At 43.0% G+C, this 19,128-nt stretch overlaps 2 protein-coding genes across 2 annotated transcripts in view; both read left to right on the plus strand.

Moving 5' to 3' along the window:
• Positions 1-4,278, plus strand: part of CARNMT1 (carnosine N-methyltransferase 1) — a 28,770-nt gene extending 24,492 nt beyond the window's left edge. Inside the window, exons 15-16 of the mRNA XM_082241455.1 lie at positions 17-120; positions 3,625-4,278. Coding sequence (XP_082097581.1) covers positions 17-120; positions 3,625-3,735 — 215 coding nt within the window. The 3' untranslated portion in view covers positions 3,736-4,278. The remainder of the gene's footprint in view (positions 1-16; positions 121-3,624) is intronic.
• Positions 4,279-6,192: 1,914 nt separating this feature from the next.
• Positions 6,193-11,600, plus strand: LOC309542750 (uncharacterized protein C9orf40 homolog). Its single transcript, XM_082241688.1, has 2 exons — positions 6,193-6,502; positions 10,522-11,600. Exons 1-2 carry the CDS (start codon positions 6,194-6,196, stop codon positions 10,672-10,674), a joined length of 462 nt encoding a protein of 153 aa, XP_082097814.1. The 5' UTR covers position 6,193; the 3' UTR covers positions 10,675-11,600.
• The last annotated feature ends 7,528 nt before the right edge of the window (positions 11,601-19,128 follow it).

Raw genomic sequence — 19,128 nt, forward strand, 5'->3', positions numbered from 1 at the left:
TTTCATTGTATCATAGGTCCTCTTCTTTACCATTTTGAAAATTTAGCAAATGAATTATCTATTGAGTTAAGCTATGAAGATATAAAAAGTGTTATATTGCAATATGGATTCCATATAGAGGTAAGTATTTTTCTGTTATATTAGCACACTAAGAATAATCTAAAACATTCGCTATTAGATTTCAGATACAGTGGTACCCCGCAAGACGAACGCCTCGCAAGACGGAAAACCCGCTAGACGAAAGGGTTTTCCGTTTTGGAGGCGCTTCGCAAAACGAATTTCCCTATGGGCTTGCTTCGCAAGACGACAGCCCATAGGGAAATCTCCGGGACAGCGGGGAAGCGCAGCGCGTCTTCCCCACTGTCCTTGGACCTCCTCCGAAGCCTGGCGGCGGGGCGGGGACACCTCCTCCCCCCGCCGCCGGGCTTCGGAAGGCTCCTCCGAAGCCGGGCGGTGGGGCGGGAACACCTCCTCCCGCCGCCCGGCTTCGGAACGATGCTCCGAAGCCGGGCGGCGGGGCCGCGAAGCCTGGGCGCGCTGATCTCAGCGCGCGCAGGCTTCGGCGTGCTGGCAACTCTCTGCAAGCAGCGGGAGAGGTCCGCGAAGCCTGTCCAGGACAGCTTTTGAAGGCGGGGGGGGGAGCAAAGACTTTTGCCCCCCGCCCGCCTTCAGAAGAGGTCCTGGACCTCTTCTGAAGGCTGGCGGGGGGCAAAAGTCTTTGTCCCCCCTGCCTGCCTTCCCAGGGGTTTTAAATCGCCCCGGACAGCGGAGAAGTCCTCCGCTGTCCCGGGGCGATTTTAAAATGCCGCCCGCCAGCATTTTAAGATCGCCCCGGACAGCGGAGAAGTCCTCCGCTGTCCCGGGGGTTTTTTAAATGCTGCGGGTGGGAAGAAAAGCCCTTGTCCGTCCCCCCCCCCCCCCCAGCCTTCAGAAGAGGTTGGGGACAGACTGTCCCTGGACCTGGTCTGAAGGCGGTTTCCATAGGAACGCATTAATTGATTTTCAATGCATTCCTATGGGAAACCGTGCATCACAAGACGAAAAACTCGCAAGACGAAGAGACTTGCAGAACGAATTAATTTCGTCTTGCGAGGCACCACTGTAGTGCCCCACCAAATTTTGTCTTCCGTCAGCCCTGTGTCATTAAGATGCGCTTTCAGTCATCACAAATACTAGTACTGATATCGGGTGTTCAAGTGCCTATCAGTTTGGCCCCAAAACACCGCAGCCCAAAATAAGGCAGTGCTTTCTGCATAATGGATGCAGCTGCTTTATCCATATTATGCTGGTGTTGAAATATCTGGGTTGGCTGCCTGTTAGCTACCAAGCCAAGTTCCAGGTTTTGTTGTAGAAATTTAAAGTCCTAAAAAAACTTGGGACCAGGATTTTTTAATGTTCCCGTATCTTTTTTATCCTTATTATTGCCCTGCTATTTGTTGTTTTAAAACAATAAGACAATTTGGCTTTTGATGTATTGCTGCCTTTTAATCTTTGGGTTAGATCCAAATTTAGTCACACATAGGGTGGACCCACTGAAACCAATAGGACTTAAAATTATACCGTATTTTTTGCACCATAACACTCACTTTTTTCCTCCTAAAAAGTAAGGGGAAATGTCTGTGCGTGTTATGGAGGGAGTGCCTACGGGTTGCATGCCTACGGACTTTCCTCCTCTAAAAACTATGTGCATGTTATGGTCAGGTGCGTGTTATAGAGCGAAAAATACGGTAATTACTAACTTAAATCCTGTTGATTTCATTGGGTCTGTGCTAAGCATGGCTAAGTCTGGATCCATACAAACATAAGAAAAGTAGGCCGGGGCAATGTATCAATACATTGCTCAGGGCTGGTGTGAGGGGCAGACTGTGAAACTGGCGTCGCTCCTGTGTCCCTCTGCTACCCGTGCTGCTGGTAGTAAAGGGACTCTGCTTTCAACATTGGGCTGCTGGTAGTAAAGGGACTCGGGAGCAAACAGCAGGGACATTGAGCCTCGCCCAGCTGAGGAGTGGGAACTTACTCGCCCCCCAGCTGAGTAATGCAAACAAGTTGTGTTGTCCCAGCCCTCAGGGTGCTGGGGTGGAAGCACCTCTGTTCCTGCAGTGAGAGCTGCGGCAGTTTCACCCCACACCTCGCAGGCTGGGCCAAAGCAGCTTCTTGTTTCAGCACTGTGCTGTATCGTCAGATCCGTGATATTTGGCTGGTGATACAATGCGATATTGAAAATCTGACATTGCCCAGCCCTAAAGAAGTGCCTGCTGGATCAGGCCAAAGGCCCATTTAGTCCAGTATCCTGTTCTCACAGTAGTCAACCAGATACTTGTGCGAAATCGGGGAGCAAAACAAGAGCTGAAGAAAACATTTTTTTAAAATATATTTATATTTCATTTGTTTTTGTACCTATTGGGAATTCTATTGAAGGGAGGTATACAGTGAGGGGAGAAAGTATGTGATCCCCTGCTAAATTTGCCCATTTGCCCCCTGATCTTGCATGGAGCCCTAGACTGAGGGAGGTTGACATTTTGTTTTCCTTCCATTTGCGAATTATTGTACCAACTGTTGTCACCTTCTCACCAAGCTGCTTGGCAATAGTCTTGTAGCCCACTCCAGCCTTGTGCAGGTCTACAATCTTGTCCCTGACATCCTTGGACAGCTCTTTGGGCTTGGTCATGGTGGCTACTTTGGAATCTGCTGGATTGATTGCTTCTGTTGACAGGTGTCTTTTGTATAGGTACTGTAACGAGCTGGGATTACAGGTACGACCTCTCCCTTACAGCAGGTGCTTCTAATCTCAGCTCATTACATACAGTGAAAATACCAGGTAGCCTGACATCTGGCTGGTTGATAGGGGATAAAAAAACTTACCATATTTTTCGCCCCATAGGACGCACCGCCCCATAGGACGCACCTAGTTTTTTTGGGGGGGAAATAAAGAGAAAAAAATTATTTCCCCCCCCAGCTCCCAGAACAGGCTGCCACCCCAAGCCTTGCGCGCTAAGCGGGACCTCCCACCGGGCATGTGAGGCTTGCCGGCATCTCCCCCAAGCAGAGGGCTCCGCAGCTCACCCCCTGCTTCGGGATGCAGGTTGCCGCCCCAAGCCTTGCGCGCCCGGCGGGGCCTCCCCCTGCTTCGGGATGCAGGCTGCCGCCCCAAGCCTTGCGCGCCCGGCGGGGCCTCCCGCCGGACGCGTGAGGCTTGTGGATAGTTTCCTGAAGCCTGGAGAACAAGAGGGGTCGGTGTGCACCAACACCTCTCGCTCTCCAGGCTTCAGCGAAAGCCTGCATTCGCCCCATAGGACGCACACACGTTTCCCCTTCATTTTTGGAGGGGGAAAAGTGCGTCCTATAGGGCGAAAAATACGGTACTTCACTCATTATAATGCACATCAGTCTCTGACTTTTGTCCTCTGAGTTTCTGGGGGGTTTCCCTGTTGTTATTCTGTCTTTCACAGCTACAATAAACTTACCATTAAACTTATGGACTGGTCATTTTTCGTCAGGGGGCAAATTTAGCAGGGGATCAAATACCCCCCCCCTCACTGTATTAATTTCTATAATAGCAGTAATAACAACATATATGAATGAAATGCCTACAAGGGTTTTCAAGAAAGTCTTGTTTATTTTCAGGTGGAGAATGAATCTGTTTTGACCACATACACTGTGAATGAGCTATCTATGATGAAATATTACTATGAATGTGTGATGTTTGTGGTTAGGAAACCAGGAAGCAGTGTCTGAAGTGGATTATCCAGGAAGAAAAATGCACAGTGGCTTCTGGAATTATGACTGAACACAACCTCATATCAGTGGTGCCTTTTTATCCATCACAGAATGTAGCTCTGTTGTCTATTTTTTTAATCTATCCTATAATCTCCAGATGTGTACTTCTGGATATTTGTATCTGCGTAATGAACATAGAGAGCAAACACTCCTGTATCATTTCTTCAAATTCCGATTAATGTTTTTTTTCTGACGGGTAATACTTTGCAAATACCATTATTAACACTTGCAGTTCTCTGTAAGGTATAAAATGGTCTACTTTAAGTTTTCTTTGAAATAATATCTAACGTCATATTGGATACACAATTCATTTTTTGTCCCATGTTGTACAGAAAACAAGACCACTCCTCATCTTAGCATATTTAACTACTATTTGGGTGACTTTACTCCCCATAGAAATTTTGATCTTCCGCAGTCTGATAAGCAGCATCATGTGAACTTGGTCTTCTACTGTAAAAATGTAAAGAGTTTATAAAAATAACACGTGCATTCACAAGAAAATTTTAACGTGAATCTGACTGATATTTGCGGCTGGTGCATTTTTAGATTTTTAAAATATATATATAAAAACAGTTATACCATTCTTCATGCCATTTTAAGCATTTGATGGGTAATTTGAAGTAATATCTGGCTGCAGTCACTAAAAAAAAAGAACTAAATTAAGACTTAACAGTAATGTTTGTACATTAGTATTTTGATCCCATTAAGGGTGTTCTAATTATGACTGAAATTGATGGGTTTAATGTCAGCTGTGGGTTTACTATTTTAAGAAATTATATTTTGATGGCATTAACTACACAAAGTTAAACAAATATGGGCAGAGCAGTCCCAATCCACCACAGTGTAGTGGGGTTTTTTAGGTGCAGGTATTGCTTCACCCAGCTGTCCATATTCTGATGTACAGAACTTCCAATGGAGCCCACAGGGGAAAGCTACTCTTAGCAGTATTTGTATGGCTTTGGAGCTGGGATGCCAAAGATTCATGGGACCCTAAGCCTGTCCATCCAGCATCACAGGCCTGGAGCTGATGCAAACAAAAAGAAAAGAAAAGTTAGGAGTTTTCTTCCTGCTCCCCCCCCCTTCTGCCCTAGCCAGTGCAAGCAGCAAGGCTCCAGATGGTTGGTGCTCCTACATTGTGCTAAGCCCTACTGCTGTTGCTGTTGCTGCCTCCCAGCAGTTTGAATTTCTTTCTCAGTTACTGTTTCAGTATTAGCAGTTCTACTGAATCCACCTGCGTTATGGTGCACATGTGAAGAAGCCAGCTGACATCTATGCTTATGTGCTACTGCCATTCAGCTTGTGACCTGCTTGTTAGCTATTCTTAACTGAATGTCATGCTAATCACCCACGTATTTACACACACATAATTCTTTCTGGAGTTATACCCCATTGATGTCCGATAGGCTGAGTTTCCAAATTGTGTACAGGTTTTCTTTAAGATTAATTATAGTTAGAATTACAACTTAAATTAATGATCAGATCCAGATATTGCAAGACATGAGATGTGCTGGGTGCTTTTTCTGCATACCAAGTATGATGACCTGACAAATACAATCTAGACTGATAACTAAGCACAATGGCTTCATTTTCAAAAATACTTTTAAATTATTAAAGTTATACAGTACTGAGAAATAGGTGAAATCTAGGAAGTGTGACTACCTTTTGCTGAGGACATCAAATAACACAAGGTTGTTGAATGGTTAGGTTTGTGGTTATGTGCTAGCAAAAGTCTGAATGACCAATTACTATTTATTTTTTTCATTTTAAAGGGAAAAATCGCCTCTATCTGGTTTAACTTAAAATGCAATGTATAAGTTTGAAAAGTTGTTTAGCACTGATTTCTTAATTTACAAAGTCAACCCACATGCAGCTGATATAACAAAGAACTGTTTATAGATGAACATTAAAATTCAGCAACTACTTAATTAACTATCTAATTAGATGCACTTGCTTCACCTTCCCTGTTCCATGCCCTCAAGTGCTTTTGCCTGGCCGAAATTTGTTCATGAACTGTGTGGTAAGTTTCTTCCTTGCCTGCATGAAGAACGGAAAGTGTGTGTGGGTAGAAACCACGATTTTGCGAGGGTGCCATTCATTCCGTCCCTCCCTCCCCCTGCCTGCTTTTGCTTCTGGCATTGCCCCTCCCCGGGGGGGGGTTGCTTGGGCAGAGGCCTTATCCCTTGCGCTGAGATCCCAGAGCGATCCTAAGAATGTGGAGTCGGAAGTAACTCCCGTTGCATCCCAGGAAGCTTGCTTTCTTCTGCGCGTGTCTCGGGTTGCCGCGTTCACACGCGCACTCGGCGCGCTTGCGGGGAGCGCTACTCGCCAGGCCGCTCTGGAGGCGCGTCTCCGCCAGGGGGCGCCGGCGAGGGCTCCCCGCGCGTGCGCACTTGAGGCGTGGAGCGCGGCGGCCCCCATGGCGAAGCGCGGCGCGTTGGCGTGTCACGCGCCCGGGTGCGAGAGCTTCGCGGCTGCCGCGCCGCCGCTCCTGAAGCGCCGCCGGGCCGAGGCGGAGAGGAAGGAGGAGCCGCCGGGCGGAGGAGGAGGAGGAGGAGGAGGCTGCCTGAAGCGCAAGAGGGCGGAGGAGGAGGAAGAGGAGGCGTTGCGGGCCGCCAAGAGGCCCTGGGTGGCCCCGGGGGGCGGCGTTGCTGGCGCCCCGGCCCTCTCGCGGCCCCCGGGCTCCGTGTCGGCGAGGGGCGGCCGCCCCAAGGCTCCTCTCGAGGAGGTAAAGAGGCTTCCTGAATCCGCACAACAGCCCTGCGAGGGAGGCCCGGAGGAGGCGGCGGGGGGGGACGACCCCGCGCAGGACCCTCAGCCGGGGGTCCCGAACCTCTGGAGAGCCCCGCGGGTCGGGGGGGGGCGGCGTCTGGGGCAGGACCAGGTTGCAGCAGCCCCCCCCCCCCAAGTGAGGAAAGGGGCAATGGAGGGAAGGCTTCTGAAGTAAATCCCTTTCCTGTATTTCGCGAAGCGTAGCCCAAGCTTGGTCCAAGGGGTGCCCCATTTCCAGCAGCCTCCAGCCAGGTGCCCCCAAAGTGCCCCTGGCGTTGTCATTATATACTTTTTAACACACCTTTCTGCACGTGCCTTTGGGAGCCGAGGGTGCGATCAGAATATTCCTCCCACTTAATGTAAATGTATTGCACGTGGTTTAATTGGGTTGAGCGAATGTCACCTGCCATGGTACTATGTGGTGAAATATGTAAATAGAAATTATGGGTTGACATTTTGATGCTGACATCGCTGTATAAAGGTAAAGGTACCCCTGCCCGAACGGGCCAGTCTTGACAGACTGTGGGGTTTGTGCGCCCATCTCACATCTATAGGCCGGGGGCCAGCGCTGTCCGGGGACACTTCCGGGTCACGTGGCCAGCGTGACAACGCTGCTCTGGCGAGCCAGAGCCGCACACGGAACGCCGTTTACCTTCCCGCTGGTAAGCGGTACCTATTTATCTACTTGCACCCGGGGGTGCTTTCGAACTGCTAGGTTGGCAGGCGCTGGGACCGAGCAGCGGGAGCGCACCCCGCCGCGGGGATTCGAACCGCCGACCTTTCGATCGGCAAGCCCTAGGCGTTGAGGCTTTAGCCCACAGCGCCACCCGCGTCCCTGACATCGCTGTATAGACGCTGTGAAAAATTTGCACCCCTGAGCAGCACTGATCCCACAATAAACACCTACGAGTAGCCCATAGGTAGAGCCATAAAGGGGGCAGTCTGTCAGCAACTGATTCAGTTTCTCAATCAACATTATATTTAGATATCATGGCTATTGGGAAACCTTTCATAAATTTACATAAATTTAAAGCTATATATCATAATGGTTATCATCACCACAGTAATTTTTATTAACGAATTATGCATTTGTGAAATACTTTACTTTGTTTCTCTAATATATTGTTAATCAATTTCATTAGCTGCTCTTGAGTTATGCTACTATTGATATTATAACCTAAAGGATAATATTTCCCCTTTTGCACCATTCATTATTTTATATATCTCTATTGGCTTCATTAGCGTGTTACTTTAAACCACAGTTTAAAATAAACTATAGTGTAAAGTGAGCAAGCAGTGTGCATGCTGCTAAAATCAAGTGAAGTGGGTTTCAGGAAAATTTTGAATTTGCATTAGGACATTTTCTGATGACCTAGAAGGTGATAGAATGTAGCATGTTTATCTTACTTTTATTTAGTAAACAAAATATGTCTTGTATGATCTAGTTATGATTCCTACATTCCTGCATTTCAAGGGGTTGGACTAGATGACCCCTGGGGTCTCTTCCAGCTCTATAATTCTGTGTTCCATATGATTCCATATGATTGAGCTCTTCAGTCAGTGGAATTGGCCCTTTTACACAAAGGTCCTCAAATGCATGTTTGGATTAAAAGATCGAAAACAGTTGCCTTAAAGAAATAATCCTTGCTATTTGAATTTTTTATACATTTCTTCCCCTCAAAATGTAATAATACATACTGCAGCTTCTAGTATCTGTAGGGAGGGGGATGATTCGCATCTTCTCCCTTGTCTCAAACGTTCAGCGGAAGGTAGTGGTCTACAGTCGTACCTCGGGTTACATATGCTTCAGGTTACTGACTCCGCTAACCCAGAAATATTACCTCGGGTTAAGAACTTTGCTTCAGGATGAGAACAGAAATCGTGCGGTGGCAGCGGGAGGCCCCATTAGCTAAAGTGGTGCTTCAGGTTAAGAACAGTTTCAGGTTAAGAACGGACCTCCAGAACGAATTAAGTACTTAACCCAAGGTACCACTGTATTTTGTTCAGCATTTGCAGAACTCAAATCTTCCTGGTCTTCACTGGTCTTCCTTTTCCCTGTAATTGGTGCCTTCCCACTTTTCTTTCTCATTCTGAGTGCCTGGCATGCAGAGAATCAAAGTAAGCTGCTTCCTTCTTCCCTCAAGTCAAGTTCCAAGCTGGAGGAGTGTGACATTTGTTTATGCTTTTCACTGAATCCTCAAGTTCCATTGCCAGCTTCATTTGTGGAGCTGGGGAGAGGATATGGGGAGTGTGCCCCACATTGTGCAGACATTTCTGCAGCACAGCATAAGACCACCTTTTGGGGGGGAAGTCATGATCCTGCCAACCACAAATTTTGGGTTGGCCACCAAAGCCAGCAAAACTGCAGATCTTTGGCAGGCTAAGTACAAGACCGTGTTGTAATTCCGAGTAATTATTTCCCAGGATATTATTTTTTGTTCTCCAGCCAATCCACCAGAGGGGGTGCAAGTTAAACTGTTTCTTAAATCTATTTTGCTTGATGTGAGGGTAGGATCTTTCTTTCCTTTATTTCTTTCTCTGTGTGATTGTTAGCAGGTAATGCAGCTAGATAGACTCGAAGAAAAAAATGCATGTGAGGGTGAGAACTGTGCAGATAGAGAACAGTAGCTTATTTTAGCAGCAATAACTGTCACTATGAGAACAACTAGTTCTAGGCCTAATGGACAAAATAAAAACTGAAAAATCACTGGTTCTGGATGGTATCAATCCCCATGTTCCGAAAGAACTCAAATGTAAAATTGCTGATCTGTTAACAAAAATATGTAATTTGTCCCAAAATTAGCCTCCATACCTGATGAGTGGAAAGTGGCCAATGTTACACAATTTTTTCAAACAAGAATATGGGAGATCCCGGATATTACAGGCCAGTTAGCTTAATGTCTGTCCTGGGAAAACTGATGGAAAATACTGTTAAACATATAAAGACTATGAAAAGCTTATAGATAAAGGTGATCCAGTTGTCATTGTGTACTTGAATTTTCAAAAAGCTTTCAACAAGAGTCCTGATTAAGTTTTGCAGTCATGGAATAAGAGGTGAGGGACTCTTGAGGGTTAAGTGACATGAAGAGTAGAAATAAATCGACAGTTCTACCGATAGAGCGATGAAGAAATTGGAGTGTCTCCAAGGGGGTTGGTATTGGGACCTGTGCTTTTTAATTTGTAAATGATCTAGAGTTAGTTATGAGCAGTGAGGTGGCCAGATTTGCTGATGATATTAATTTGTTCAGGATCGTTAAAACAAAAAGGATTGTGAAGAGCTCCAAAAACACCTCTCCATATGAGTGGATGGCTGTAAAAAGGCCAGTGCAGTTCAGTGTAAACAAGTGTAAGTGCAACCAAAATGATCAAGGGGCTGGAGTAACTTCCCCTATAGGCTACTGACCTTTTCTCTAAACCAAACAGTCCCAAACGCTGCATCCTTTCCTCATAGTGGACAGACAAAACAAGTACGTCACGCAGCACATAATTAAACTATGGAACTCTCTCCCACAGGAGGCATTGATGACCACCAACTTAGATGGCTTTGAAAAAGGATTTTAAAAATTCATGGAAGATAAGCCTAGCAATGGCTCCTAGCCATGATGGCTTTGCTCTGCCTCCACAGTCAAAGGCAGTATGCTTCTGAATTCCAGTTGCTGGAAAGGGGGGGTCACGCTTGCAGGTTCCCCAGAGGCATCTGAGAACGTGATGCTGCGATAGCTGGACCATTGGCCTGATCCAGCAGACCCTCCTTGTGTTCTTAGGATAAATGTTTGGCTGTGTGAGTCTCTCTCTCTCCATTGCACATGTTCTTTGCTTTAGATCCTGGCTCTTAATTTTCACTAGACTGGAATTTTTCAAAAATAGAGATTCTAAAACAGTTTGTAGATTTGGCTTGTCAATGCAAAGTTCTTTTTTAGAGGTGTTCATTTTTCTGCTGAAGTGATATCTGTTAATTATGTTTTATTTTCCTAGCCTGAAGATGATGTTTGGCGCTACAACTCCTTCCAGTACTGGAGGTCTCCATTGCCTGCTATTGATTTGTCTGATATTCTGGATTTAGAAAAAGACGATGCAATAGATGCAAGACGGTCCAGCAGTGTTTGCCTCTCAGAAATGGAAACCTGAAATCTGATTAATTCTCAAGTTACTTTGCTGAAGTTGGTTTCTTCTTTTGCTTGGAAAAGTAAGCAGAGATGATAACCGGTTGGAGAAAAATATGCTTTGAAGGAAGGAAAACTTCTTAAAAAGAAAGAATGGCAAAAGAACCATCAGTGGACTGTCTAGAAAATTGATGGTATACACATACAGAATCAAGGGAGCATGAAGCTTGGAGAAATATTGGAACATTTGAAAATGGATGTATGCTGACAAAAAAATACACGTACTGTAGTTGGTACTTACTTCATTGAAAAAGTCAGAATGGTGTGTTCTAAGTTGAACCTGGTCAAATAACTCAGTTGAGATCTGTGCTGTCTTTGTTGCTAGACAAAAAATATTGTTGCTTAACCAAAAAATATATTTTTTTTAAAATCCACACTTCTATGCAGAATGAGGGCAATGGATGTCATTTTTTTTGCCAATGCCATGGTACAAGTTTCTTTAAGCGTTTCTGAGAGTGGTGTGAGAGTAAAAATGATGTCAGGAGCTGATTGCGTTTTGGCTTGAGCCTTCAAATACATGGACCGCGATGGACAAGGAAAAGGAACCATGCTGAGCAATGTGAGACAATTGGGCACATTTCTTGGGACTTATTGATGGAAGGCTCCAATCCTACCTAGTTAATATGTTTGATTCTTTGTGTTTTGTATCATGTGCTTGTCAGATATTGGACTTAAGTATGAATGTTACCATTTAATATTCTTTGCTAGGAATGACTACGTGAAACTAGAGAGTTTACCAGTAGACTTCAGCTTCAGATCTGCTAATCATTTCATAGTGTTATTCAAGTTAAATGACATTTCTTTATTAATCCACCATACCTTTGGCATATTTGTAGAAATACTTTTCACTGTGTAATAAAATCTCCAGTAAAATTTGTTTTTTAAAAAAAACCCTATGAAGTAATGCTCATATTGATTATCTCATTTGAAAACGTTACTTTCGCTGTGTGCCTGGATGCTTTGTCAATAAGCTTTTCTGGGGTTGGGGGTGGCTTTTAAGAATGTACATTCAGTGTTAACAGTGTACACATTGTACTTTTTCCTTAGCTGCAGAAAGGAAAATATGATTAGACTTATCACAGCCCAGGTTTTTATGTTTCCACTGTTCTGCACATCATCTTTTACAGAGGTACCTTGGGTTACAGATGCTTCAGGTTACAGACTCCTAACCCAGAAATAGTACCTCAGGTTAAGAACTTTACTTCAGGATGAGAGCAGAAATCGTGCAGCGGCAGCGGGAGACCCCATTAGCTAAAGTGGTCTTCAGGTGAAGAAGAGTTTCAGGTTAAGAACAGACCTCCAGAATGAGTTAAGTTCTTAACCCGAGGTACCACTGTACTTTTAAGTCCAAATGTATACTTATGTACATTTCTTGGATAAATTTAGACTAGAGGTATCCCTCGTAGAAACCCAAAAGAAAAGGATGCAGACTCCAAGTCTTTATTGATAGGCCTTTTGAAATGCAAATAATGCATAGGGACAGCCTCAACAATTAGCAATAGGCTGTAAATAACCACTTCAAAAGCAATGGTGTTTTTTATACACTTTCTGATTACACACATGGTTTCTATTCACCAATCAAAGGATCACAGCAATCTTAATAGATGCAACCCAGTGTCATCTTCCTAAACCAATCAAAATCATTTACCGTATTTTTCGCCCTATAGGACACACTTTCCCCCCTCCAAAAATGAAGGGGAAATGTGTGTGCGTCCTATGGGGCGAATGCAGGCTTTTGCTTTAGCCTGGAGAGCGAGAGGGGTCGGTGCGCACCGACCCCTCTCGCTCTCCAGGCTTCAGGAAGCTCTGCGCAACCCTCGGGAGACCGGCTCCCGATGGCCGCGCAGAGCTGCCTGCAGTCCCGGGCTCAGCGCACTTCTCCCCATCGCCAGCCCCACAAGCTCGGGGGACAGCGGGGAGGCGGAGCGCGCCTTCCCGCTGTTCCCCGACCTGGTTCTTCCAGCCCCGCACCTGGGGGGGGAAATAATTTTTTCCCCTTTATTCCCCCCCCAAAAAAAGGTGCGTCCTATGGGGCACAAAATACGGTAGCTCTTCAGATCAGTTCTTATCATAATATAATGTGATTACACACAAGCTATTTTCAATGTCTTTCTTTATTGACTAATTTTCCTATTCATTAAATGTCTCCCAGTATCCTCTTTCATCTGTCTATTGCCTAGCCAGTTCTCTTTCCATGCATACAATAGCCACCATAGAGTCTAACAGTTTATCCTTTTCATTGTACTGGAATGGACATTCACTACCTACAGTATCTAAAAGCAGCTAGTTTTGTACTGTAAAAGGTAGGCAGGTACAGACCTTTTCAGTTTAGTGAGGCCGTAGACTCAAAAGAAAATGGAATCATCAAAATGATACGGTATGAAATTATTTTCTCCATCACATTTTATATAGCTTTAAATCAGAGAGTCACAATGAAATCCTATGTGTGTCTATTCAGAAGCAAGTTCCATTGAGTTCAAGTATGAAGAGGTACAGAACTGCAACCTCAGCTTGATCAGGTGAGGAGGGCTGTGAACGTAGATTGCTCCCTCACACAGTGTAAAAAAAGATAATGTTGCAGCCTTTCTCATTTCAGTATCCTGTTGTGATTTTGAAGCACCAGTCATCGTTCTCTTGACCAAGGAGAATAAATTAAATGAATTTTCCCCCTTTCTCTTAATCTGATTATCATATATTTGATTGGGGGAAGGGGCTGGCAGGAGGGGGGGGAGGTTAAGCTTCCTTAAGTATTGTCCATTTACTAGCATTCCATATTATGGGTTGCAAAAGGAGAATGTGGAAATCTATAGAAAGAAAGTAAGGCAGTATTTAGAAATTATGTGGGAAAGCCAAAGGTGTAGAATAAGCTTGCCTCTTTTTCTGCTGTGAATATTGCAGTGTATGTAAGTTCCGGAACAAGTGCTTGGATGGGAATGGAGAGGGAGATTTGAGCTGACAATGAGGTTTGGGGCAGGAGAAAATAGGCACATACCTTAATTTAGACTGGGAGCGGAAACTTTGCTGGTCTCCTTGTATATACTCACAGGTACATTGGCAAGATGGTTTTTGCAAATATGCAGCAAGACCTGAACACAGATTGAATTTGTTAATTTTCTGTGACTTGTCGTCTATTAACTTACTCAGAGCAGGCCCATGACAAAATAAGATCCAGTAATTTCAGGGAGTCTAATCTGAAGTAACAGTTTGTTGACTACAACCCAGTATTTACCCAAAGGTCCCAGAGCTTATAGTTGTAAAGACATATTTGGCTACATACAGACATGAACAAGTTTCCTGAAGATACTTCGTCCACTTTATTTTGCGGCAACTGGTACCATTTGAGAACAATCGCATTTATCGTAAGTACTGTTGAGATAAAATAGAAACTAGTGTCGCCTAAATTGCTCTGTAGCCATCATAATGCAAACAGTTATAAACCAGACTCTTTAGATGGCAATAGAGATGCACAATAAACTCTTGAAAAATCTGAATTTGTTTTCATTGGAAAGGTTTTATTTTGAACCCTACTGTTGTTGAAACTTGAAACAAGTGACGTGAATGTTAATCATTTCCCTAATGTGGTATATAAACTTGAAACCAGATTGTGTCACATGATTCTGATTACCAGGTGATAGTCTCTTCAGTTTAATTGCAGTACAAACATTTCACCAGTTTTCAGAGGCCATCTCTTTTCCATCTCATTAAAGCTTTTAAGTGCAAGCCCATGGAAATTTGTAATCATTGCTTTTCGGCATTGTTTCCACTAGTTGCTAGTGCTAAGCAAGCTTTATCTGATTGGGAATGAGATGGAAACTTCAGACTGAGATCCAGTGGCTGAAGGGTACAAAAACGTTATGTTTTAGTGATCAGAATGAAGGTAAGTAGGCCGACTTTTCTGTTGCAGTGTTTAAGATTTTGATACAAGCATTACTTAATTTGGAAGAAAATTATAATGTGTTTTTAGTAGCTTCAGTTTGGAATGCATAGTTTGTTTTTCAGTAGAAGTGCATTTCAGACACTTTTCTAATAGACTGTTTACGAAAAGTTAAGGACTGGAGACAGAAAAGTTGAAATGAATGCACCCTTAAATTGACAGCCTTTTTGCAACTGCAGTTCAATTTAATGATTCTCTTCAAAAGGCTATAGAAATAGCTTTGCAAAACAGCAGTGCTTGGCAAATGTAAATAAATGTTGGATTTGTTTCTGTGAATAGTCCATCAGCATAAATTACTAAACAAGGGCCTGTAAAGCAAGATGAAAAAATTAAATTATAGCTCTAAATCATGAATTGTGTCAATTAAGACTTGCTTTCTAATTTTTTATTTAAAAATTCTTGAATCTTCAAAATCCATGATGTTTTTGTATCCTTATAACAAGTTTGCAGTCCATTAATTTCATGAACTAGCTTATCTCCTTGCTTTACACGCTGAACAGTTAAGTACAGATTATGCTTCTGTTAGATTTTTAAAAATAAATTAACATTACAGTATTTAATTCAATATATTAATAGCTTCCTATACATTTCAAAGTGACTTAATAAAGACACAAATAAAACATATATAAAATATATGAAGACAATTAAAACAATTTTATGTTTTTTCTATATGAAATGGTTTAATAGTATTAAACACACTCACTCTGCATAGTCAACCAACAGAAGCAGCCTCAGAGGAGTTTTTTATATGTGACGAAAAACCCTTCTCTAGAAAGAAAACATAAACTGCTTCATCCGCCTCTTAGGGGGGAACAAAAATAGCATACATTCTGGAAAGTAGACAAAATATAGAGCGGGTACCTGAACTCTGGCTACCTTTTGGAACTAATAAGAGGAAATATGGCAAGAGATTATTTCTCAAATACTGTATATATGGAATATAGCCTTTGGAAATCTGAAACAGACTGCACAAGAGAGCAAACCACATTAAACATAGTGGAACTTCTGATTAAATATGTGAAGGATTTTTCTGCATGTTGCTAAAAAGAGGGTTGCTGCTGCAACTAATTTAACTGCATATAAATGTCTACTAGCCAGTTAAAAATGGGTGCAAATTTAGAAATTGGTTATCTTTTGTAGATGACAGCCTGGCAAAATTTCAGTTGATCAGATTGGCAAGTAGTTGAACTTGTCAGTTTCCATGTTGGTTGTACCAAAAAAGGTGGACCTGTAATAACTATAGATGTTCTGTTGAAATGTGTCTGACATCCAAGTGACACCTGCAGTTATATATATCTTATACTCAATGGTATTTTAGAAAACCAAAAAAATGTTTGTGTAATAAAATTATTTACATGCCACCTTTCTCAGGACAGCATCCAAGGTTGCTCACAATATCATAAAAGCACAATTGCAATGATCTAAAATAATATTTTTTAAAAATAACAAATGCAGCAGCAGTAACTAACATTAAAAAGGTAAGTTAGAAGTGTTTCAGCTTGGTTTGGTTGTCCTGCTGTATTTTCTAAGAGAGCTATATAAAAAGGCAGTTTAAAAAGATGGGTTTTGTAGCAGAAGTATGCTGGTGTCCTTTAGCCATTTCCCCCTTCAGAAATACGCAGTGAACATGCTCCCCCGCCTTCCTCTGGTGGTGAATGAGATGTGTCTATTCATGTCTTTGGCCTTATGGAGAGGAAAAGCAGCTAGGGAAAAACTTTAACTAGACAAACAACCAAAAGAAAAACGTGTAAGAAGTCCCCTTTTCTCCCAGTGTTCTCCCTCTCACACAATCTCCTGGTTTCTGCTTGGAGAGTTTTAAAAAATACATAGCTGCATGTCACATTGAGTTCAGACCCTAGAGCTGAAGATGCAAGTTGATCTGTACAAGAGGAATGTCAAGCATTAGTTAATTCTTTAGAAACTACCAAGTGCTTACACACAAATGATGTCCTGACAAATATCAAAGAACAACAATGCCAAAGCAATTTATCTTTTTCAGAACTGCTTTTAGTTTTCCTTAATGCTAAGCTCCTCTCTGCCTTGAAAATGCATGCCAAGAAAACATAAAGCAAGCTACATTTATGTCACAGGTAGTGATATCAATCAAACTAAACTAGAATTGCATGCAAACTGGCTTTTAAATCACGTTGCAGAAAATCTTGAAAATGGGACTGCAGCTATATTATCTTACCAGCCCCCTTTCAAACTGAAAGCCGAGATTGTGTGGTTAGTTGGCCCAGCCCTGCTTGACAGGTTCCTAATAAGAGCTTCAAAAATTTAACTCCCTCCCATTATTATTTAACTTAGACTAGTGAGGAATCGCAGAGTATCTCATCGGGGGTGGAGAAGTACATTGGTGTTTATAGTGGAATAAGCTTCATAGAGTGAAGCCACTCCAGGCTGGCCAGGCGTCTTGGCCTGGTTGTTGCTTAAGTGTTGTGCAAGAAAGCGACTTGGTATGTAACCTGCTGAGCGGCTGGAAGAATCCAGCCATAAAGACAGCTGCCAATCGCTGATAGGGGAAAGTGGAACATTAACCATTCTCTAGTGTGGTCCAAGGATCAAGGATCCTTGAGGTCTGAATGGACTTCCTTTCCTCCTGCCTACACTTTGGTTGCTGCAGAAGCTTTGGGGAGCAGAAGAGAGCTTGACTTACGAGAGCAGTCTTGACGATGCAAGAGACAAAGCAGGACAAATGAAAGTTCAAATGAAGGTAAAACTGTACACAGAGATAGGCAGGTAGATGAGTTAGGACTGGAGCATAAATGCCTCCTGGCAGCTGCTGATCACCACAGCTTAAATTTGCTAACTCGCTCTTCTCCTCCATCACTGTTAACTTTCCAGGGTTCATTTGTTAGGCTTGTTGATTCAAAAATAGACTGAAGCAAGAAAGAAATACAGATGATCTGCAGCATATATGTGAGAGTGCATTGCTTTGTTTTGGGATCTGCGGCATCATTAGTTCAGGAGATGATTGTATATTTTGAAACTTTTGTCCTTGTTTGTAAGGTATGGAGGAGAGCTATATAACACCATTCCTGGCTTGCCAGTGTGTTCACTGAGTGGACAGACGGCAGTGTTCTAGGGTTGCAAAATGAGGTTAGGTGTTTGTTCTGTGTAGGTAGAAGAAGGAAGAATCTTCTCAAAGAAGCCACCTGGCGCCTTAGTTTTAGCAGTATTAATTTTAACAGGATTGCCAAGTACCTCACTTTGATTTAAGTAGCAGCATTATTGTCATATACCGTATTTTTTGCACCATAACACTCACTTTTTTCCTCCTAAAAAGTAAGGGGAAATGTCTGTGCGTGTTATGGAGGGAATGCCTATGGGTGGCATGCCTACGGATTTTCCTCCTCTAAAAACTACGTGCGTGTTATGGTCGGGTGCGTGTTATAGAGCGAAAAATACGGTACTTATTGTGAAGCTTTTGCCAGTACCGTGTCCCAGTGCTAGGCAGCTTCACCTGCTAACTTTTTCTGAATAAATTGTTAAAAGCACAGGAGCCCTGCAGAAAAAGTGTCATCAACCCTACTTACAAGTCCTGTGTATTCCTTACACTTCAGAAGTTAAAGCCCTTTGTGCCTCTTAATGAGTTTTTTCTGCTATAGCAAGCAGGATTCAGGGTGGATGCGTTTGTTTTGTTATTGTTTGTATTATATACTTTGTGGTTTTATTCTGTAAACTGCCCTGAGATCTTTGGATGAAGGGCAGTATACAAATTTAATAATAATAATAATAATAATAATAATAATAATAATAATAATAATAATAAATAAAATTCTTCTTGTTGTTTGGTGATCACTCGTAGCCGAGTAAGATCGTCTTCCATAAACATGGTTTTAACAGTGAGTCCATAAGTGACTGTTGAGGCCAGTTCTGTATCCACATGTCCTTCCACAATGGGGACTTTGGTTTCCAGGCGGGAGTTGATCACGGTGTGGATTTGCCAAGCATGCCTTCCTCTTTCACGTTTCTCCCTTGCATCCTGAGTTTGAGTGTCTTCAAATCCCATGACACCTGTGGTAAAGGCTGTTCTCCAGCTGGAGCGCTCGCAGGACAGTGTTTCCCAGTTGTCAGTGTTTATACTACATTTATTTTAGATTTGCCTTGAGACAGTCTTTAAACCTCTTTTGTTGACCACCAGCATTACGCTTTCCATTTTTAAGTTTGGAATAGAGTAGTTGCTTTGGAAGACGATCATCAGGCATCCACACAACATGACCAGTCCAACGAAGCTGATGTTGGAGAATCATTGCTTCAACACTGGTGATCTTTGTACACTGATATTAGTTCGCCTGTCTTCCCAAGTGATGTGTAAAATTTTTCGGAGACACTGTTGATGGAATCTTTTGAGGAGCTGGAGATAGCATTTATAAGTGGTCCATGTTTCACAAGCATATAATAAGGTTGGTAGTACAGTAGCTTTGTAAACAAGCATTTTGGTTTCCCTGCGAATGTCCTCAAACACTCTGCACTTCAATCGGG

This window comes from Podarcis vaucheri (assembly GCF_965113315.1).
Source record: "Podarcis vaucheri genome assembly, chromosome: 11".
NCBI lineage: Eukaryota > Metazoa > Chordata > Lepidosauria > Squamata > Lacertidae > Podarcis > Podarcis vaucheri.

Excerpts from the sequence above, each read along its gene's own strand:
- LOC309542750 (XM_082241688.1), top strand. The coding sequence starts at position 6,194 with ATGGCGAAGCGCGGCGCGTTGGCGTGTCACGCGCCCGGGTGCGAGAGC. Across the intron at positions 6,503-10,521 it reads CCAAGGCTCCTCTCGAGGAG|CCTGAAGATGATGTTTGGCG; the intron begins GTAAAGAGGCTT and ends TTATTTTCCTAG.